We start from the raw sequence: 24,278 nt of genomic DNA, 5'->3' as shown, positions 1-24,278 counted from the left end.
ATTCATTAATATTGCACTGAAAGGAAGGTAACTTTTAAGCTTTCTGTGTATAAGACTACTTTGAAAATGTCACTCATTGCCGTGAATCTTTACATTTGTTTGAAAGTGTCTTCCATTTTCACTCTGAGAACAAATTTGAAGAAGAATTCTGATAGAGAAAATTTATGTCTTGAAATCAAGAAACTCAGTGGAGTGGTCACTTGAACAACACCTTTTGACATAATTTTTAAAATTAAAAATATTATCTTTTGGCAATAATTATTTTTCCCTCAGAGTAAGCTTTCCTATTTTGCCAAATGATACGTAGTTTTAATATTGGCATTAAATTAATATTCTCAGACACTGAGGACATTGAGGTAATTGTCTGGTTTATAATGAGGTGCCTTTCTTAGACTTAATTATTTTTGCATTTGAAGTAATGCTAATGGGCTGAATTTTCTTTGGTTTTTGACCTTGGAGTGCCTGCTATTGGCAATTGGTGCCAATATGAAAGTACTGATTTCTGAACTTTTCACTACCAAATATTGGTAAATATTGGATTGCAAATCTGTTTTATAATTATATTAATGTTGTCCATATACTTTGACAATTACAGAAAATTGCAAAGTTGACTCATATATAAGGCAACCTGCATTAAAGAGGATGCTTTGCAACTAAAAAATATGTTACACCATAAAGTAGAATATGTCATGGTTGGGAGCAATGATGAAAGAGACTTCAAGTATGAGGGTTATTTAGATTTGAACAAAAATATAAGCAGTTAGATTTTTAAAAATATTGACTGAAAGCAAAAGACTCTCCTCTGATTTGGAGTTTTATAATAAGATGTCATCAAATTAATTGAAGAAGGAAAAAATTATTTACTCCTGGAGCTGTTGAAGCATAAACTGCTTTGTCAAACTAAACTGTTACATGTATTGGGGAAAGCTGGCTAAGTATTTGAAGTATAACAAAATGCAGGGCAGTAGGATTAATTTTGTATTGATCTAGAAAAGAACTGGTGTAGACTTGTTGGATAGTGAAGAGCTATCTTTTTGTTATCAAATGATCTAGGGTTGTACAATTAACCTGCATCAATTTCAAAGTTTTCAGTTGCTTTCTGGTAGAAATTCCATTGTAATACAAAATCCACCTTTGGTGTCCCAGTGTCCTGTTATTTCTGAATGTTGATCAGCATGCTCGCGTTTGACTCATGGTCTCTTACATTCTCACCTTAAGCAGTCTTCCAATGCCCCTCTGCTTCCTTTTGAGTTCTGTCGTCTTGCTTGTAGCATTGCAACCAGACTTGCTAATGAGTATGAAAATCTTATTCAGTGCTCTCTATAGGGTTTCCAGTATTTCAGCAAGGCTCCCCAGAGGAACAAATTTCAAACAGACTTTCCACATATTGCTGCCAGTTCTTGCTGAGCCAATCATATAAAGAAAGATTAGGAGATAGGGATAATAATTAAAGGCTAAGATCCTCCAACTGGTAAGTCTAGAATGGACTGGAGTTCAGAGAACCACAACATTGCTACAGCACAGAAGGAGGGTGTTCAGGTCACTGTGGCCTCTTTGGTGTAGGCACATCACGGGCAGAAAAGTCAACTAATGTACTGTTCATGGATTCTTTCTCACAGTTGCTATCACTATATAAGTTTGTTAGATTTTCAATAATTTTTGAGCAATTTGGGTGTGTGTGTGGTTTTAGATAACACGCATTTGGTATATAAAATTAATATAACAATGACATTGAACAGCAACTAAACAATGTAGCCTAATTTATTTACAGACTTCGCAATAATTAAGCTCAATCACTCATTAGACTGTGGATTTCTGATATGCTAAGAATTCTCACATTCAGAGCAAGAATGCTTCTTCATACTTTTCCAAATCCTGCATTATCCTCATCTCATTACTCATTATCTTACCAACTTAAAAAGAATTGTTTTCAAGGCATTATAATCTCCTCCATCTCCATTTTACACACATAATATAATTTGTTACATTCATCTGGAATGTGTCGTTTTCTTGAAGTCTCTTATCATCGTAACTTGTTACCAAGCAAAATGTGTAAGCTTGAATAGAGGTGATAAACCAGTGCTTCACAGGATACTTTAACTTGCTGTACCAAGGCACAGTGATAATGTTCTAACAAATGTACTTCAATAACAAGAATATGATACCACTTTTTTCCCTTCCTCCAAATCCAAAAACAATGAAATTAATCTCAACCTTTTCTCTAACAATCATTTAAAAAAGTCACAGTCAAATAATTTGAATGAAAGTATAAATAGGATGAAAGAAACCAATTTAGGATTGTCATTCGTGCTTGCAGTGTGGCAGACTTGTATCTACTGGAGGTTATGTATAGTCATGCACAGGTCTGTGTTCTTTGCAGACAGAAAGAACCTGAACATGTACTGTGCTAGTTTCAACTCAACAAAATGGGTGACAGCCCTTTGCTGGTTAGTCAACTGGGTTGGTTCTAATTTTTATAAAGCCCTGGCTGTTAACTGTTAATCAGTATTAATGGGTGCATTCTCCATGGAACACCCCTATCAATCAGTGTCTACTTGCCAACCACTCGGCATTCTCCTCCTTGAACAGTATAAATGTTAGTTTTTCCCTTTATTGGTAATCTTGCAAATGGTTCTGATGAGTGCAATATGAAAAGCTTTGACTTAAAAAAAGTTTTTTTTTCGAGCAATTTATTTGATATGCTGAATTGACAGTGTCTCCCTCTGAGATATAATTGTACCTGCCTGCTGATAACCTCATCTGGATTCCATTACAATTCTAGCTGCAGTAGTGTATTGAGCATCATTTCAGTGCAACAGCGTTCCTGATTTCAGGATAGGGGAGACACTGAAAGGGACTTCCAATTGTTTATCCAATGGATAAGGGGACCTGGAGAGGTGCCAATTCTAAGCCACTATTATACAATGGCTGGAAGTTGTTCCATCAAAGCTCCGAAAGACATCTGGAAGAATATTGTGCAATAGTTTCTAAAGTTGGTGTGTTTCCCTTGTAAAAATTTAATAACTTCACCCATAAATGAAAAACGCATCTGATTTTAATTTTAAAAAAATCTGACTTCTATATTTACTGAATTTGACAGTTTCATTTTTTCAGGAGCAAAGGCGTAACCGCTTAGCAAGGGAGCTAGGCTCTGGTCTGCCTCGAGACAAGGTGAGGTTTGAGGGAAGGTAAAGTCAGCGGCATATTGTGTTGATATATAATGTTGTACATTACGAGTTGATAAAACACAGGTTTAAAACTCTACTGTACATGACAAATTGTTCATTTATGGTTGACAATTGGAAAATCAAATTGGAAAACTAAATGCTATTCATTCCCCCATTTTTGGCATCTGCTTAAATAATTGTTAACAGTGACATGGTATCAATCTTAGCAAACAATTACATAGGTACCAAAAGCAACTGAGAAGGATATGACATTACTTAATGGATAGCGTGGGAAGTGAAGGGAACTGATTTCTCTTTTTTTTTTATTATAGCTAACCCAAACCATGATTTTTACAAGGGCAGGTGGTGGTATACTGGTAAGGTCACTGGAATTGTGATTAAGAACCTCAGGCTTATGTTTTAAGGTGATGGGCAGATGATGAGTAATTCAATAAATACCTGGAATAAGAAGCTATCGTAATGGTGAAAATGTCTCCACAGTTGATTGTTTTCTGTGACAATCTGGTTCGGTTTGCTGTTTATGTACATTAATGACTTGAATGTGAATGTAGAAGGTAAAATTAGCCAGTTTGCAGATGACAGAAAAATTGGTTGTTGGTATTGAGGAAGATGGTCTGAAGATACAAACTGATTTAGGGTGTAGGTTTGCTCGCTGAGCTGTAGGTTTGATATCCAGACGTTTCATTACCTGGCTAGGTAACATCATCAGTGGCGACCTTCAAGTGAAGCGAAGCTGTTGTCTCCTGCTCTCTATTTATATCTTTCTCCTGGATGGGGTTCCTGGGTTTGTGGTGATGTCATTTCCTGTTCGTTTTCTGAGGGGTTGATAGATGGCAAAAGATCTATATGTTTGTTTATGGCGTTGTGGTTGGAGTGCCAGGCCTCTAGGAATTCTCTGGCATGTCTTTGCTTAGCCTGTTCCAGGATAGATGTGTTGTCCCAGTCGAAATGGTGGTTTTTTTCATCCGTGTGTAGGGCTACGAGGGAGAGAGAGTCGTGTCTTTTTGTGGCTAGCTAGTGATCGTGTATCCTGATGGCTAACTTTCTTTCTGTTTGTCCTACGTAGTGTTTGTGACAGTCCTTGCATGGAATTTTGTAGATGTCGTTGGTTTTGTCAAACAAAAACTAACAAACTTAAAAGACCCAGTACAACCCATGGACAAAACCAACGTCATCTACAAAATTCCATGCAAGGACTGTCACAAACACTACGTAGGACAAACAGGAAGAAAGTTAGCCACCAGGATACACGAACACCAGCTAGCCACAAAAAGACACGACCCTCTCTCCCTCGTAGCCCTACACACGGATGAAAAACAAACCACCATTTCGACTGGGACAACACATCTATCCTGGGACAGGCTAAGCAAAGACATGCCAGAGAATTCCTAGAGGCCTGGCACTCCAACCACAACGCCATAAACAAACACATAGATCTAGATGCCATCTATCAACCCTTCAGAAAATGAACAGGAAATGACATCACCACAAACCCCAGGAACCCCATCCAGGAGAAAGATATAAATAGAAAGCAGGAGACAACAGCTTCGCTTCACTTGGAGGTCGCCACTGATGTTGTTACCTAGCCAGGTAATGAAACGTCTGGATATCAAACCTACAGCTCAGCGAGCAAACCTACACCCTAAACCTCAACCTGAGCTACAAACCTTGCACATACAAACGTATATTCATCAGCTGGTAAATTGGGCAGAGCAATGGCAGATGGAATTTAATCCTGATAAATGTCAGGTGTTGCATTTTGGAGATGTTTAAGGGAATGATATACACAATGGATAGTAGGTCGTGGGGATACTGAAGAACGAAAGAACCTTGGTGTACAAGTCCATAGATCCCTGAAGGTATTAGCACAGGTAGACAGGATGGTGAAGCAGGCGTATCGGATGCTTGCCTATATTGGTCAGGGTCTGGAATATAAGAGCAAGGAAGTCATATTGCAAATTTATGAAATATTGGTTAGGCCACAGATGGGATACCTAATGCAGTTCTGGTGGCCAGCCAGGCATGTTGACACTGGAGAGGGTGCAGAAGAGATTCATCAGGATGCCTCAGTTATGAGGAGTGGCTGGATAGCCTGGGTTTGCTTTTCCTGGAGGTAGGGTTAGGTATGGGGGAAGACGTGGGAGGGATCTGATTGAGATATACAAAATTGAGAGGAATAAACAGAAGAGATCATGAGAATCTTATCTCCAAGATAGATGTGTCTAAGACTTGAGGGCATATGTTTAAGGTGAGGAGGAAGAGGTTGAGAAGGGATCTGAGGTAACTTTTTTTTCTCATCCAGAGAGGGTGGGAGAAATTCGGAACATGAAGCTTGAGAGAGCAGTGCTTCTCTCAACATTTAGAAAACATCTGGGTAAGCACTTAAAATGCCAAGGCTTAGTCAGATATGGACCAAGTGCAGGTAAATGTGTTAATATAATTTGGTGTTTGTTAGACGTGGTGAGCCATTGGGCCTGTCTCTATGCTGTGTGACTCCATGACATTGTATGACTCTAGTAATGCAAAGTGATCCCAATCACATGATTTCAATTCCTGCATTGGCTGAGGTTACCATGAAGGATTCTCCTCAGCCTTTCCTCTTGCCTGTGGCGTGGTGACCCTTGGGTTAAACCATTACCATTGTGTCTCTAATGAAAGAGCAGCACTACGGTCTGGTAGGACTATGGCAAACTTACCTTGGAAAATCTGCTATTTGCTATCGTCGACATGTGATCCCCGTGACCCATAATGTGTTCTCTGGGCAGTACTGATGAGCAATAAATGCAATGTCCACACCTTATGAGTGAATATTTAAAAAAATTAAGGCATACTTGTTAGGTTGAAAGCATTGAATTTCTTTCCAACTATCCACTAGATCAGTTAATTTGGCATCATTTACTCAATAAATTAGATCTGAAAAGAAGGAAGACTTATAACTTTGTGAATCTGGTAAGTATTTTCTTTACAGCTATGCCTTTGTTTTAAAGAAATCTACAGTAGTTATTGTACTTGCCTTTCAACATTTTGTTTTTGCTTTTGCTTCTCTTTACTTGCTACAGTCTTCTAAAGCTCCCAGTACTGTGTCTGCCCCTCCCCAGGAGACGTCTGCTGTTGCTTCTGCTGAGTTTGAGGGAAAGGTTGGTCACCTATCTGCTGCATACTTTGTTGTGGCTTTACATTTTAATGTAAATCAAAAGTGGCTCTAATTCATTCTTCTTGTGGAAAATACTTTCCAACTGCCATGGTACCGACATAAACTTTACTGTCTTGACAGTTTTGTAAAAGCAAGTTATTAGTCAGTATCCTTATACAAATGAACATTAACGAACAATTTAGGAAATAGCTAACGCTGAGTACTACTACAAATGAAATTATGAAATATAAATTCAATGTAGTGAAAGGAACACATCACTGATATCAAAATTTTTTTGTTCACATACAGACAAATCAGCACTGGTATTGGTAGATTATGGAAGACAAATCTCATTAGAAAACATTTTATATCTGTGATGAATGGCCACCTTCATCTGTACCTATTGTGCTTTTGGATGATAAAAAATGAAGCTTCAACTGACAGATCGAAGATAGGCAGCTGCAGCACAATCAAATTTGGCTTATGCTGATTGAGAATGTTTTAATCTGAATGCTTTAAAGACAGGATTAAGTTTTAGATTCACAAGACATTTACTGATCTTAATGCCTGTATTTTCTAACTCTCATCTCACACCATGAATTCATTCATCATAGTATCTTGTCAGATTTGCTGTCAGCAATGATTTTGTTTTATTCATTCACAGGATATGGGTATCATTGGCTGGGCCAGCATTTATTGCCCATCCTCCTAATTGCCCAGAGAGATGTTAAGGGCCAACCAAGTTGCTGAAGTCACTTGTAGGCCAGATCAGGTAACAACATTAGTGAACCAGATGGGTCTTTCTGGAAAATCTATAATGGCTTTATGATCATTGTTAAATTCTTAATTCCAGATTTTTCTTGAATTTAATGACAGGATTCAAACCCTTGTCCCTAGAACATTACTCAGTATCTGAATTCATAGTCTAGCAATAATACGAATAGGCAATCATCTTCCCATAAGATAGAAACAGGGGAGGAGATGGCCTAAAGTCAGATTGCTAGTCTATTAATTCACAGACCCAGGTCATGTTCTGAGAATCTGGGTTCATGTTCTGCCATGGCAGATGGTGGAATTTCAATTCAATACAAAAATAAACTTGAATTGTTGATTGTTGGAAAACCCCATCTGGTTTACTAATGACCTTTAGGGAAGGAAACTGCCGTCCTTCCTTGGTCTGGCTTACATGTGATTTCATATCCACAGCAATCTGGTTGACTCTTAATTGCCCTCTGGGTACTTAAGGATGGGCAATAAATGTTGACCTAGCCAGTGGCAGCCACATCTTGTGAATTAAAAAAAAAATTATGGCTTCTCCTTAAGGGGAGCATTATTAAACAAAAGTCTCAATAGGGACATTAGAAGAACAATGTTTTGTTGTTACATGTCACACTGATATGTAATGAACCCCCCTTTTATAATGCATTTCATCACCACCTATAGAAATGATGGGCAAATTTATAGCGCTACACTTCTGCAATAATAGTGAGAACAGTGAAATGCATTGACAAAAGAAAACTTGAATGGAATTTAGTACAAAATACAGTGCACACTGACTGAAAGCTAACTGGTTCGGTTTGAAACAGAGTCCTGGCAAATGATATTGAAATTTGACAACAAAGTATGTTGTGTTGGAGGAACTGCTTTGTTTCACAAACATCTCTGTATGTTTCATAGGTTCTGCTGTCTGGTAATAGGTTCAGGTGTCACAGTTCTCACTTAATGATTGTGTATGTGCAACTATCCTACTTCTCCACTATGCAGAATACTCCTGTAAACTTCCAGAAATACTTCAATCCTCTGAATACCTAGAAGTTAAAGAGCCTGAATGCATTGAGTGATAACTTTGTTATAGCTGTTGATACCTCTCTTACCCTCTTCAGGTTTCAGGGAAAGAAGTTCAAATACAGAATGGAAATCCAGATAGTGTATCAACTGGCAACTGGAGAGGAATGTTGAAACCATCTACTGCAAAGCCAGAAGAAGGATCTTCTGAAGAAAAACCTAAACATCCAGGTCCTGGGAGTCCGCATAGGGGACCATCAGTAAATTTCCTTGATGTGGTAGGATGTAGTTCCTTTTCCTATCACTCTCTGTTCCTTGGAACTGATCATGAGCCTGCAGCTAGTGGGTATAGTTTGAGGGGCCCCATTTCACATCAAGCATAGCTAACTAGGGGTGTCCCCTGCTCTTTCTGCCATCCATACAAAGCTGAACAGATTTGTAGGTTGATAATCAACCTATTTGGGGTTGCATCGAAAATGCACCTTCTCCTGCCATCAAAGCCCTGGAATGGGACCTGGCTGGGGTACTGTCAGTGGAGCCACACGACCTCCCTTTGATAAGTTGACCATGTGTATTCATTTTTAAAACACAAATATTTCTCTATTAAATTATTTTACTTTTGTTCAACTTTCATTTGTCATTTCATCTTAGACAAGAGATGTTGCACAGAGATCTGACTATGTAGAGGCAGAATACAATTTTGATTGTTTAGTTTTGGTAAAAGTATACTTTAGAAACACAATTGACAGGAGGCTCGAAAATTATCGGTGGAAATTGATATTGATTGTAAATTTTAAACATTAAAAGCAGCTGAATTAATTCCAACACTTTATTGGGAAACAGAATGGATTTATCTCAGCCATCACTAATTTGTTTCCATGTGCCAGTAGATGGTACACACAAAGTTAATTTGCTTTACTGTACTCCAGTGATGTATGGGGATTCCCGATTTACAAATGCTCATACTTATGAACACAATCCCACACATACAAATATTTCCTGCACTTATGAATAGCCACTTTACATTGTCCTGCATTGTGTTCTGACTTGTGTCCAAATCAACTTGCAAATGGACTTTATTGAAACCCATTTGCCATCCGAGGACTAGTATACAATGGAAGCAAATATTTCCATTCTTATTTAACATCTGAAACATTGTTTAAAGCAGTAATTGAAAAGGATGTCATTTTTACAGCGTGTTCCTGTCTCACGTAAACTTTCAGCACGGGAGCAACGAGATTGTGAAGTTATTGAACGACTCATCAAATCCTACTTCCTTATTGTGAGAAAAAATATCCAGGACAGGTACGTTTCTAATAAGACAGTGTTCTTGTGGACAGTTCATGATGTACAGCGCAAAGCAGTTCATGACGTACAGTACAAAGGTTCTTTACAATAGTTCATTAATGTAGTGGAATGACTTTAGATCATCTTTTTGCCTGTTTCTGTAAATTTCTGGCAATTGTTTATATTTTCAGCAACAGCACACTTCACATTAATGTTCCCTGCGGGAAGATTTTTATTCCTTGATTTGGATATAATATAACCTCCAGTCCCTTCATTAGGTGGCCATTCTGTATGTGTAATCTTAGGTCTAGTCAGGCTGATATATTGGAGAGGTCATAATATCCAAATATATGTACCTTCAGGATTTTCGTAATAATGATCTGGAATAAGAATCTAGAGATGCTAAGAATCTTTGGAATGCTGTACCCGAGTTCAATCATTGAGCATGTTGAAGACAGAAATCGCTGTATTTCTGGAGACTAATGACATCAAGGATACGGAAATAGTGTGGGCAGGTGCCATTGTGTCAGATGATCAGCCACAGTAGATAGGCAGAGATGGCTCAATGGACTGACGGACCCACTCCGTTGCCTGTGTTCCAAGACAAATCATAGTGCCCATCTGTTAATCTGAATGCAAGCAGGTGATTGAACAAGGTCCATCTACAACTATCCCACAAATTGCTTCCAACTTTAGGTTTTTTAATGAAATATTTGTATGCATATTTATTGTTCATTTATTCCTTCCTAATTAGTTTTTGGTACAGGATAACTTATTTCATAAACCATTTTGTTTTTAATTTTGTATAGATTAAGTTTGGTTAAGCTGTAAAGTTGATGGCCCGATGGATCCCTTTTGAAGTGTCTGCATCCTATTCCTATATTCCTGTGTTCATTCATTGTTGCATGGAAATAGATTGAAGTCAGTTTTTCATTACTCCTGCGGAATTTTTATCACAGCGTAGCATTATTAAAGACTTGGAAGTTGCTATATTGTAAACATTTTGAATACTAGCTCCTTCTGATTTCCAAGTATGTATTGAGAGTAGTGATCATCTCTCGCTTTACTAGAGAATTGAACATTTTTCAATGGAGTTAAAAGAAGTGGAACTAGTTAGTTCTACATTTCCATGTAACTTGTCAACAAATATGTGTTATCAAGGGAAGCATATCAATTAAGTTCTTCTGCCATTATTTAGTGTGCCAAAGGCTGTGATGAATTTCCTAGTCAATTATGTGAAGGATAATCTTCAAAGTGAATTGGTTGGTCAACTCTACAAATCAATGCTGCTGGAAGATCTTCTTACAGAATCAGAGGATATGGCCCAACGCAGGAAGGAGGCTGCAGACATGCTAAAGGTACTATTTGTATAATTTATAAATAATCAGAAAATGGAGTATTTCATAAGTGAATTTTATTGAATTGTTCTTGTCATTTCTTAGTTGGAGATATGGAGAATTGCAGATGCTGGAGGTCAGAGTAGATAAAGAGTGGAGCTGGAAAAAGGACAGCAGGTCAAACAGCATTAGGGGAGGAGGGGAGTCGACATTTTAGCTTGAAAGCTGCTGTGCTTTTTCACGCTCCGTTCTTTATCCACTTTTTTGTCATTTGCTAACCCTGTTATCCTTCGCGAGAACAGGAACTATGTTGCTTTATGTGCAAGTTGTGTTTCCTTCAACTTAAGATAAATAAACTGCTCTGTGGTGCCTTCCTATATAACAGGCTGAAGTTGGAGACTCATTCAAGGGAGTGTATGTGTATCAATGTTTACCTCCTAGAATAACAAATCTTACCTTTTATGCACTGCATAACTGTACAGTTCTATGCAATGCATTGTCATTATCATTTCATAGAATCACACAAATGTCATAACCAAGACAGAGTCTATTTGGTCGAACTGTATCAATGCTGGCTTCCTGCAAGAACTACTCACCTGGCTCCATTCCCTCAACTTTCCCCCAGCTGTGCATTTTTTTTCCTTGGGTAATTTTTTCAATTCTTTTTTTGAAGGTTTTGACTGAGTTGGCCTCCGCCACACGTACAAACTGTGCATTCCAAATTCTAACCTCTCATTAAAGTTCTCCTCATGTTGCTATTACTTCTTTTACCAGTCACCTTAAATTATTGAACTTTGGTTCTGTATCTTGTCTGTGTCCAACTCCCAATGATTTAGATTTGCTCTATCAAATCTCCTCCAAATTTCTCCTCCAGTTTCTCTAATCTGTCTAGATAATTGCAATTCCTTATCCCTGGATTTGTTCTTGAAAATCTTTGGGCTTTGTTCCTTATTGCAAATGTATTGGAGTATAAGAGAAGGGAAGTCTGACTGCAACTGCACAAGATGTTGCTGAGACCACATCTAGAGTATTGTCAGCAGTTTAGGTCCACTTGTTTAAACAAATTTCACAAGAGGCAGCTCAGAAAGCTCACTATGATCCCTGGTATAGAGGGATTGTCTTATGAGCAAAGATTAAGCAGGTTGGGACTCTCCTCATTGGAGTTTAGAAGAATAAGAGGTGATCTGATTGACACATATCGGCTTCTTAACGGGCTTGACAGGGTAAATGTTGAGAGGATATTTCCCCTCATGGGAGAGTCTAGGACCAGAGGATGTCGTCTCAGTATAAAGGAGCACCAATTTAAGACTGAAATAAGGAGGGATTTATTCTGAGTTCCGAGTCTTTGGAACTCCTTGCCAGAGCTGTGGCTCAGGGCCCTTGCATTTATTTAAGGCTGAGATAGATTTTTGATCAGTAGTGGAATCAAAGATTGCACAGGCAAGTGGACGTGAAGAACGTTAAAGCAATCATGATCCTATTGAATGACAAAGCAGGCCCAAAAGCCTAAACAACCTACTTCTGACCTATTTTTTATGGTCATATGGTTTTATGATTTTTTTACTGCATTCTTTCTTATGCCTTCATATCTTGCCCAAATGTGGTTTCCTAAATTGGTCATAATACTTCAGTCGACGCTGAACCGTATTTTATAAAGTTTAAGCATAATTTCTTGCATTTGTGCGCACTATATTTAGGTCCCTCTGTACCTGCACCCACCCCTCCCCCCCACCCCCTTAAAATAGTTGCCTTTATTTTATATTACCCTTCCTCATTCTGTTGACCAAAATGAAGCATTTTTCACTTCTCTAAATTATGTGTTAACTGGTATTTCCACCAGCTTATCTGTGTCCTTTGGCACTGATTTCCTTACAGTTCCAAATGATTCCAAGTTTGATCATCTGCAAACTTTGAAATTGTGCCTATAAATCCAAGTCTATCTGATTCATTTATGTTGGGAAAAGCAGGTGTCCTACACTGTAACTTGGGAAACCCCACTCAATATATCACCAGCCCAAAAATCAACCATTCAATATGTTGTCTGTTCCCTGTCACTGAGCCAAGTTTCTAAGTCTTTTTTATAAGCTGGCAAATATTTTATGTCACAGTTTATCAAATGCCTTTTGGAAGTCTGTGTACACATCAATTGTTTTGCCCTCATCAACCCTCTGTATAATCATCAAAAAGCTCAAGCAAGTTAAATCAGTCTCACTAAATCTGTGCTGACTGTCCTTAATGAAACCATATTTTCCTCAGTAATGGTGACATTATCATTTCTAAAAGCATCTCCAAGATCAAACTAACCTGTGGTTGTTGGGTTATCCTGGAACTCTCCTTGACTGAGGATGTAAGATTTGCAGTTCTGCAGTCCTCTGGTACCACTCTGCTCAGGCATTGGCTGTAATAAAATTTTCACTGAGAGTTCCTTGGATGCATCTTTCTGGTTTGGTGACATTTTATCTATGCCAGCCTGTCTAATATCAGAAATCATTTTATCAACAAATTCCTTGCTGCTATCTTAAATCCTTTTTTAAGTCCATTATAAGACCCGCTGATTCTTCACCATTTTAAAATATCGATGATTAAACACTGTTGGATTTACTTTTATGGTAGCTGTCGGTCTATTCCAGTCTATTCTCTTTTCTTTGCACAGTTCACACATCCAGGTAGATGCACATTAACACTAAAATAGACCTTATTGCACTTCCTCCTACTCTGATCTCAACAAATGTCTTTTAATTTGTTATTGTACTGGTATCTATTTCTTCCAGCTCTGTGTTCGTCTTGGATTTTCTTTTTACTGCCTCATTAGGTCCACACAAACCAACCCACTCTCCACTCCCAGCACATTCCCTTGCTGCCACAAGAGGCATAAAATCTGCACCCTCACCTCTGTCCAAGGCCCCAAAGGAACTTTTCACATCCGGTAGAGATTTTCCTACACATCCAAACACCTCACCTCATCTCAACTGTGTCAGTTGGTCTCGATGTGGTCTCCTCTACACCGAGGAAGTAGGATGCCAACTCAAGGAACATTTCAGGGAACATCTCTGGGACACGTGCACCAAAGAACCCCACTGCCCTGTGGCCAACCACTTAAATTCCCCCTCCCACTCTGCCAATGACATGCAAGTCCTGGGCTGCCGCCTCAACCAAATCCAGTCCACTCAATGACTGGAGGAAGAAAGCTTCATCTTCCGACTTGGGACCCTTTCAACCACATGGCATCAACATCGACTTCACTAGTTTCTAAATCTCCCCCCACCTCATCCCAGATCTAACCCTCCAACTCAGCACCGCCCTCTTGAACTGTCCTACCTGTCCATCTTCCTTCCCAGATATCCGGTCCACCCTCCACTCTCTGACCTATTACTATCGCCCCTCCATCTGCGTCAACCTATTGCCTTCCCAGTTACCCCCACCCTCACCTTCCTATTTATCTCTCTCTCGCTCCCTCCCCCAGCTCCCCTGCACTCTCTAACATTCCTGATGAAGGGCCTATGCCGAAACATTGACTCTCCTGCTCCTCAGATGCTGTCTGACCTGCAGTGCCTTTCCAGTGCCATACTTTTGACTTTGGTCCCCATAACCCTGTCAAGGAGAGGGACGGGACTGCGGTCATATCCACTGTGCTAGAAATCCAGACACCAGGAATGATGTTATGAGAATATGGATTTGAAATCCTCTGACTGCAGTTGGGGAATTTAAAATTTTCATTTAATAAATCTGGAATTAAGTGTTTTTCAGTAATAGGGCCATTGAGTTACCCTTTAGGGAAGGAAATCTGCCATCCTTACCAGGTCTTCCTGCACGTAATTCCAGACCCACCAGCAGTGTGGTTGATCTGTCCTCTGAAATGGCTTGGCAAACCACTTAGTTTGAGGGCATTTAAGGATAGGGAACAAATGCTGGCTTTACCAACAACATCCACATCCCATGTAAGAACTGTTATAAAATCCTCCCCAGCATTGTAGGCAGTGAAGAAGGTTTTCTAAGATTACAGAGGGATCTTGATCAAATGGGTCAATGAGCTGAAAAATGGCAGATGGAGTTCGAGCTGGATAAATGAGAGTTACTGCATTGTGGCGCAACAAACAAGGGTAAGGCTTACACAATTAATAGTAGGGCCTTGGGTAGTGTTGTAGAACAAAGACACCTAGGGTGCAGGTACACAATCCGTTGAAGTTTGCATCACATATAGATAGGGTGGTTAAAAAGGCATTTGGCATGATTGCCTTCATTGCTCAGTAGGGAAATCATGTTGAGGTTGTAGGGGACATTAGTGAGGCCTCTTCTGGAATACTGTGTCCAGTTCTGGTCACCAGTTAAAAGAATGATATTATTGAGCTTGATAGAGAGTTCAGAAGAAATTTACCAGGATGTTGGATATAAGGTTTCAGTTATAAAGAATGGCTGGATAGGCTGGGATTACTTTCATTGGTGTGTAGAAGGTTGAGAGACAACCTGACAGAAGTTTAAAAAACAATGAGAGGTAGAGACAGAGTTAATGGTAGTTGTCTTTTCCCTGGGATGGGGGAGTTTAAGACGAAGGGGCACATTTTTAAGGTGAGAGGAGAGAGATTTAAAAAGACAAGGTAAGAGTAGTTCATGTGTGGAATGAACTTCCTGAGAAAATGGTGGATGTGGATACAATTACAACATTTAAAAGACATTTGGATAGAAACATGAATAGAAAAAGTTTGGAGGGATATGGGCCAGGAGCAGGCAGGCTGGACTAGTTTAGTTTGGGATGATGTTTGGCATAGATTGGTTGGACCAAAGGGTCTCTTTCTGTGCTATATGACTCCCTGTAATAGCACTGACACATTTCTCTGGAGGGATATAAATCCCTGTTATAATGTGCAGTGTGCCATGTCTATATAGGTCTTGCTGCAATGTCCATGAGTCTACTGCCCTCTTTCCTGGATAGTCTCTCCAACCATGTTTTCATTGCCTTTGTCTTGTTTTTGTGAGACCAGAAATGATCTTGAAATTATTATCTTAATTGCCAGTTTCCTCCCCAGTTTTCTAAACTCTACCTGGAAGATCACATCTCATTCAACTTATGTAACTAGTGCTTGTGTGGACCATGATCACTGGCAGTTCACACGTCCTTAGTGTGCTTTGCAGCCCTATGGTGATATCCTTAATGCTCGCACCAGGGAGGTAAAATACCATGCTGGATTCACATCTCCACAGAAATGCCTGTTTGTTGCCCTGTTATTGAATCTCTGGTACTGTTGCTTTTTCAGTCTTCCAGTTGCCCATTACCCTGTAGCACTGAGCCAGCCATGCTGTCATGGATTTTGCTTCTGCTGTATTTCACGGGAAGCCCTACAGTTTCATCAGTATTCAGAATGAAATACAAACAGGAGCTGCAGGAGATATTCAGCTGGTCTGTAGAGAGAACGGTTTATGTTTCAAATCCAATATTACTCTACTGGAACCACTTCAGATCCACAGATGTTGCCAGACTTGCTGAGTTTCTCCAGCACTTTTTGTTTGTATATCAGACCTTCAATATCCACAGTACTTTTGCTTTTGTTCAGAATGCTATACTGGTTGGAAAGTAAGATGCAATTTAGAGATTCCTGCTTTATTTATCTGGTCCACCATGATTGCCTGGCAATCATGTATTTTGTTTCTGCCTGCATACACTTATATTTGAGATGACCACATCTTGAAATGTGTTCCCTACATCTTAGCTTTGTGGATGCTCTAAAGTGATGCCAACTACTGCTCAAGTTCAGAGACCCAAAGTTTGAGCTGCTGTGGCTACCTACACTGCTGCAAGTTGTGGAGTCCAAGACATGAGGAACATCTTGGCATTCCCATCTGGAGACGTTGTACACTCCAGCTCATTGGAGATTCCATGAGTTGCACTGTCTTCTGTTTATACTTGATGAATGGGTTAATCTAGTAATAAAGCTACTTATTGGCATTTTTACTGTTTATTTGTTAATGTGTGTTTATCAGGTAATAGTTGAGTTGATTGATTATATAATTACAGCCTCAATCTATTTGGCACTCTTCAAGCTATTTATCTGAGATGTGCACTTTTATTGCTGGGAGAGAATTTAAGCCAAAAGAGAAACAAAGTTGTAACAATAATCAACTCACAGGCTTCCTGTGATGTTGCACTGAGATTTTTATTTTGTAAAAATTGGGCTTGCTCCAAATTCATTCCCTGCTTTCCATAAACTGATCTTAAATGGTTTTTCTTCCCAAACAGGCCTTACAACGAGCTAGTCAGGTTATTGCAGAAATACGGGAAACACATCTGTGGTGAACCTGTGGGCAACACATCCTAGCGTTACCATGGATGGATGCATCAACTACTTGAATGCTGCTGAATTGAAAAGTGCACTGTTCATTTGCTTACTGTGTAAAAATGTATTTATGAACTTTCAGCTGTGGTACTGTGACGAAAACTACAGAAATTCAACATCGTAAATGTCAAGCCCTTAATGTAGTATTTCTTACTGAGCTTGTGTAATATTTGCTTCATAGTTCTGTGTGGTAGAAAGCACAATGTAAGTTTAATTTGGAAATAGAAATCTTTGGAATCACAAAATCCACTGATCTTGCCTCCATTCCAGCTTTTTGATCTCTCTGCAATGTTTGCTCATTACGTTGGCATTTAAGGTTATACAGTACATAAGAGTTTAAAAGAAATAATATTTTGCATTAGCCATTTTTGCCTATAAATCACGTGAAGTCACCAAGTAATCTGCAGAAATGTTCCATTAGGTGTAAGAGAGATCTTTTTACTGATTTCTAGGTGTCCATGTTGTCAAGAGCACATGGCCAAGGACCAAATATTTACATGTGAAAATTTCTTTCTGGTCTGCATAAGTTGCCAACTTTTGGATTTAGTAAACTCTAGTATAATTCTACCATGTAGTTCATGAAGCAGGCCAAATTATAACAAAAATGAAGACTTATGAATGAGTGAGAACTGTCTGAGACAGTGAGCAGCACACTAAGGCTTGTCTGAGCAGGAGATGTTGAAAGCAAGTTAGCATGATTGACTGATTTTGAGAGGACAAAGTAGTAAGTGACAGGAAACCCTTCAGACCTAATGCAAGTGAATTAAGGCTGTTATATCCCTACTGGGCTGGGTGTGGATGTTGAAGCGGGGAACTTCTGTGACAATCATTTCTGAATGAATATGGTCATGATGTAAGAATTTATGCTTATAAATACATGAAAAGAAAAATTTGCTGTTCTATAGATCAGTGAAGGTATCACAGAAGAACAAGAATTAGCTATACCCCTTTCCCAACTCAAACCAGAAATAATTACTCATACATTGTTTCTTTTATAGCTGGCTTCCAGACTTGAGCTCCCATTCTTAGATAATGCAATATACTTGGTAGAAATGGCTATTTCATCTCTCAATGCATTAGGCCTTCACTTACCACTTAGGGTTAATGCATTTACATTACTAAGTGATAAATTTCTATTTGATATTTTGCAATTTGATTTAGGACTTTTGGGAAAAACTCCTTTGTTACAATTTTTTTCCCGATTTCTTTCATTCTTCATCTTTTGAAAAAGAAATTGAAATAAATGTTAGGAGTCAAAAAATGACCAATTCCATTCCAAGCACGAATAATGCTGGGATAGTTCTCAGCTTCTACTGGTTGTTAGAAAAACATAACTATTTGTGCTGTGTGCTGGACATGAGTATGGGCTTGTTTGATCTCTTCTGTAGATAATCATTCTAAAAGAAACAACAAAAATGATGCAGAATGCTGACTAACACAATAGAAAAGGGAGAAACATGTATCAGCTCATCATGTTCCAGAATTGGATATAGCTGATTTCAATGGAATAACGTGGAGACTGCCCTTAGTAAATGGGGAAAATCTGTTAATTGGTAAATGATTTTTTTAAAATCAAAGGCGTTCAAAAAAGAATTAAATGTGATATTGTTTATATCACTAAAGGGCAAAGGCTGTATTTCTATAAATGCCACAAAGAGGTAGGGAGACCACATAAAAATGCAAAACAGCTTCTGGTGCAGAGGAAATTCATAAAGAATAGCAAAGGGTGCCAAGATCAAAAGAGCTGCAAGCAGGAAGTATAAAAAGAAACTTGCAATAGGATTTCAAAATTCGAGCAGAAAATTTCAATTTAGGTTCCTTAATTTGTGATATTGTAAGTTAAAATTTTAAAATGGCAGGTATGTTTGAAAAATTACTTTTCATTGGTATTTACCGTAAGGAAAGAGAAGAATATGTCACATAACCCAAAGCAACTAACCTGAAATGGGGATGCAGAATAATTGACATTTGCAAATAATTATAATGAAGAAGATAAATCTTCAAAGAGGGACAGACTTGCAAGACCAAATAGTTTCCATACTAGGATTTCAAAGCAAGGTGAGAATTTGCAGATGCCTTATTTATAGTCTTCCAAAATACTCTTGAGGAACCACGACTTTAGTTTGGGAAGATCTAGGAGGTGAGAGGGAAATGTAAAGAATTCTAGGACAGTTCACTTGATATCTAACAGCACCACATTTAACACCAGGAAATGACTAGGGTCTATAGTTTCAGATAGAGTGACTGCTTTGAAATTTTCAGCTGATCAGAGAGAGAGGAAACATAGATTTTTAAAGGATAGATCGTGTCCAATGAGTCACTTGGAACTGTTGGAAGAAGTGACTGATGTAATAGGAGAATGTTAATGCATGACATTTGAGAAGAATTTGATAAAAGTTTTTCATAAGAGTCCTTGAGGTAAAATTAAAGCTTATGAAATAGAAATTATTAACCTGATAGGGAAAGATGTTGAAATGTAGAAAATAGTGAAGAATAAAATGCAGATACTTTTTAATTGTTTCACCAGCAACTGTTAGAGCCTCAACTATTCGCTATTTATTAATGTCCTAGATTCTCGAATAAAAAACTACGCACCCAAATTTGCTGATTACCCAACGCCAGGCAGAATTCTACATAGTGAGAATGAAACCATAAAGTTAGAAAAATATATTAATAGATTAAATGAATGGATAAAACTGTGGCAAATGGATTTCAATATAACTAAATATGAGATCATTCACTGTGGATCTAAAAAGCAATATAACAGGGTACTTTCGAGATGGTGAATGTTAACAGTGAAGCTTCAAGGAGTTCCATACATAAAATTAATCAAAATGTGCTAAACAGTTGCAGGTAACAGATAAAGAAAATATTTAAAAGATCTATTATAATGCTGACCTCTATAATCTATAAAACTGAAATATAACATTATTACTATTGGACTTGCAGTTCGGTGTAGATTTACTGGAATGAAATCCAGATTCCAAAGGTTAAATGCTGAAGAGAAATTACACAAAGTAAGGTTTATTCTCTCTGAAATTCTGAATTTCAAAGGTTGGTTTGATAATGTTTTCAGGATATTAAGGGGAACTGATACAATATATAGAGACTTTTTTGCTGGCATGGTGGTTCCCAAGAATATTAAAATATAGAACTATGTCTGTCAGGAGAGATGTTAGATAATACTTGTACACTCAGAAGTGTTAGAAAGTTTGAACATTTCTAGCCAACGTTTGATGCTGGATTGATTGTTAATTTTAAATCTGAGAATTTTGTTAACCAAAGATATTTAGGGATATTGGACAATAGGTGGGTGTGTGGGATTAGGTCACAGATCAGCCATGATCTCATTGAGTGACATAAAAAGAGCTAACTTGTTTACACAATTCTATCTTCCTACGGTGAGGCTTTGCCTTGTTTGTATTAATGGTTTGAGCTGGGGGACCAGGCCAAGAGAATGGATAATCCAATGCTTAACTTCACAATGTATCGACTGAAACTATTTGTAAGGAGCAGATAGTTACAGAGGAACAAAATAATCTGGTTAGTGCAGAAGAAACTGGTTAACTAAATACTTTCAAGAAGTAACAGTGGGGACGACATCTCATCTTAGAACAACAAGCAACAGAATGTCATAGTTAAACCTGATATTTTTATGAGGAAGAGGGCCAGAGAAATTTGACTGAGAGTCAACAGCTTTTATATTGCAAGGAGGAACTAAGACATAGTTCAACAATGCTTTTAAACAAGATTCAAACCTGAAACAAAACAAGATTTAAAACAAAATTAGAAAGAAGATCCACTTGCTGGTAAAATTGTCTCTATCTGAATTATGGGTCAAAAGTTTATCCTGGATGATCAGTTAAGCTTAGTGGCATGATTCATAGTTCCCTTTTTCTTGTGATTTACAGTTTGTATGTTTGATTCAGTTAATGGTGTTTGAATTAATGTGCAGTAGTCTGAAGCAAAGTTTCAGGTTGGTGAATAAATGTCTTATAATTCTGCTAAACATAATGTCAAAGATACAGGAAAATGAAATAGCAATTTGAAGTAACAAGCTGAACTTGAGACTAGAAAACTCTTAATTCATGTATTTCTAGAAATAAATATTGTTTGCAATTCAGTAGAGATGATCTCTGACAGACTATTCCTATGTTTTACAAACAATTATAAGATTGTGATATACTTAAGTTGTGATGTGCCATTTTTATAATTCAGGAAAGTGCTGACTCAAAACATCCAGTGGTGAGAATTACGTTATATTCTTCCAGAAACACACCTTTTCTAACTGGAAATATGTTCTTCTTCAAGTGGCTGTGAGACACAACCAGTCTTATTGTGTAATGGTTTTCTGGTGTCTTTATTTACTATGAGAGATGACTTGAAGCCAAATGGATGAAAATGAGAGTGTAAAACAATTTTTTTTCTCGTTTCGCTGTTTTTCTCTGGAGTAGCATTATTTTCAAGACCATTGCTTTTCACAGAACAAGTGAATAGAATCATATATTTCAGTACCTAAAACCATGCCACAAAATAATTTGACTTATTGGATTACCATTGTAAAGTATACAGTTTTGCCAAGATTGCAGCTGATTGAGAATCGATACCTACACTAACATTAAGTCAGCACAGGTCAGGGATTGAAGCTGTCATCTGTCTGCCTGGACATATGACTTAATTATTTCAATGGTTGCAATTATATTTTAACATGTAGACTTAGAGGAACCAAAGAGTCTCCTAACATGGCCACAATATGAATATTACTTTCTTGAGTTAATCTCACAACACCAGGTTATAGTTCAACAAGTTTATTTGGAAGTACAAGCCTTTGGAGTGCTGCTCCATCGTTGAGCACCTCCACATCATTACTTACTTATCTCAGTTTTTGGCCACTGAATAAAATAATTGCATGAATTATGGCCTTTTTTATTGGTTCACTGTAGTATTTCCATCACTTCCATTTGTGAATGTAGTGTTTCCTTTTGCTTTTGATTGAATATATATTGGATGAAAAGTTTTTGTTCACTCATGTCAAGCATATATAATTTCATTCACCAAGGTGTGTGTGCAGTAAGTTGTATATCCCCCTTACAGTGGGCTATTTACTATTGGATAGCCTTATGGTTAACTATATGTTTGTAGTATAAATCCTGCATCCTGTATGTTTGAATCATGTACGGATCCCTTGCATTTGAAACATACTAATGTGCAGTTTGTTTTTTGTATGTCACGTGCACCCAACTACCTCTACAGTCATTGTCCATTTCTGATAATTTCACTTGATTTTCATCTTTTAAGACACACAAACTCAATAAAATTGAATTAGCATTGGTAAAGATTACTATTGAGTATGACATCTTGGACTTGTAAAGCTGTTGTTGAGTAAATTGTTGCTCATCAGGTTTTAATTCACTTGCACTATTTTCATAACATCTGGATTTGAAAACTCCAAACTATACATGTTATTAAGAAAAGTCTTGTATTGAAATGAGTATAATATACTCTTTGCCAAGGTAACTTAATGATAATTCAAACTTTACAATTACTAAAGTAATTATTGTTCTACTAATTGTCTTGGTTAATTCAATGTAAACAAATTTAAATTATCAGGGGTCAACTTAGTACTAAAATGGAATATGTGCTTTAATAGCTTAATATAGTTGGCTTCTTAATGCTAATTTGTTTAACAGATTCATTAATTATATGATGATTAGAAATCCTACTCAAATCACAAATGTAAATGCACAACTTGCTGAACAATTACTTGCCAACCACAATCATTTAATAACTAAACAAAATTTGCTTTTTATATATTCCAGTCTGTGTATTTACGTATATATACGTGTGTGTGTGTGTGTGTGTGTGTGTGTGTGTGTGTGGACAGAGGTTGGTCAAGACAAAATTGTGTGACTCCAATAAATGAATTGGTGATGGGAATTTGGAGTGTAAATTCATTGGTAAGTAGTGGGTGAATAGTGGGTTATCTGAATTTTTAGTTTTCCTACTTTAAAACAAAAGGCATGTGGTTTAAAGGCTTGCATATTTTTGAGATGGAGCTGCATGGAAACCTAAAAGGGAAACTGACTTTTCCAGTTTCTAAGGAAACTGAGACTGAAATTGAAATTGGAAACCAATATATGTGGGGAGACTGAAACTAGCTGAAACCATATAAAAGGACAGTTCCATCAGAGCACAAATGATTACAGTCACAGTGATGCAGTACAGATAGGCTGGAGAAGCCAGAGGCTAGCTTCAGAAGTGGTTATAGGCAAATGTGGAGATATTGCAATTATTTCTATTACTTGAAGATAATATTAGTTGATCTATAGCATTCAAACCATCATAAGGTGAAGAATTCTTGGTAAAGACTGCTTTTGAAACGTAGAATTTTAGAAATCCCTACAGCGTGGAAGCAGACTATTTTGTCCATCAGGTCCACACTGACCCTCTGAAAAGTATCCTATCCTGGTAACCCTGCATTTCCAATTGCCAATCCAGTTGTTCATCCTTGGACTGTGGATGGAAACCCATGCAGACACAGAGAATGTGCGAACTCCAGATGGCCACTTGAAGGTGGAATGCGCTATGAGGCAGCAATGCTTACTACTGAGTCACCGTGCTGCCCTTGGTTCAGCATTATCAGTTGGGAAGATGATAAATGTAGAAGAGTTGAAATTCTTTGTGAGAAAGGCCGAGTTTTGAAGGGATTCATTACGGAGGTTGATGATCTGCTGAGTGAACTACTGGCCAAATTTGAAAGATTAATTGTATCTGCTAGTTAGTTTGTAACATTATGATTTTCTAATATTGGCTTGTTAATTTTTGTTTAATTTATGTTGATAGTGGTTATTATTTGCTTTATTTAACTCCAGTAAAAATGTGTTGGTTTTAAACCATGGAATTTTGTGGCTTCATTTTTTCAGTAAACAACTGGAATTTTTGAATGCTTACTTTTAAAATTGTACTGATTTCCATTCAGATTATCTTAAAAGAAAAAAATAAGGTTGTGTCAAAATGGCTTATTATATAGTTATTAACTAGACTAAAAGGATAAATTTAGGTTGACATAGAATATACAGCATAGAAACAGGCCTTTTGGCCTGACCAGTCCATGCTAGTATTTCTCCACCCATTTTTCTATCTATAATTATAATTCTGTTTCCTTCTATCTTATTGTTTGTCTAGTTTCCCATTAAGTGAAGCAGTGTTATTTGTTTCA

General features: G+C 37.7%; 1 protein-coding gene across 3 annotated transcripts in view; it reads left to right on the top strand.

Moving 5' to 3' along the window:
* dnm1l (dynamin 1-like) overlaps positions 1 to 22,400 on the top strand; it is a 61,362-nt gene extending 38,962 nt beyond the window's left edge. For all 3 annotated transcript variants that reach the window (XM_072552317.1, XM_072552316.1, XM_072552318.1), the window contains 6 exons: positions 3,115 to 3,171; positions 6,248 to 6,325; positions 8,205 to 8,384; positions 9,302 to 9,411; positions 10,592 to 10,751; positions 16,963 to 22,400. In XM_072552317.1, coding sequence (XP_072408418.1) covers positions 3,115 to 3,171; positions 6,248 to 6,325; positions 8,205 to 8,384; positions 9,302 to 9,411; positions 10,592 to 10,751; positions 16,963 to 17,019 — 642 coding nt within the window. In that variant the 3' untranslated portion in view covers positions 17,020 to 22,400. The remainder of the gene's footprint in view (positions 1 to 3,114; positions 3,172 to 6,247; positions 6,326 to 8,204; positions 8,385 to 9,301; positions 9,412 to 10,591; positions 10,752 to 16,962) is intronic.
* Positions 22,401 to 24,278: the final 1,878 nt, after the last annotated feature.

Source organism: Chiloscyllium punctatum, chromosome 32 (genome assembly GCF_047496795.1).
Source record: "Chiloscyllium punctatum isolate Juve2018m chromosome 32, sChiPun1.3, whole genome shotgun sequence".
Classification (NCBI taxonomy): Eukaryota; Metazoa; Chordata; class Chondrichthyes; order Orectolobiformes; family Hemiscylliidae; genus Chiloscyllium; species Chiloscyllium punctatum.
Note: the sequence above shows the minus strand (reverse complement) of the source record. Positions and strands in the feature narration are given on the sequence as shown.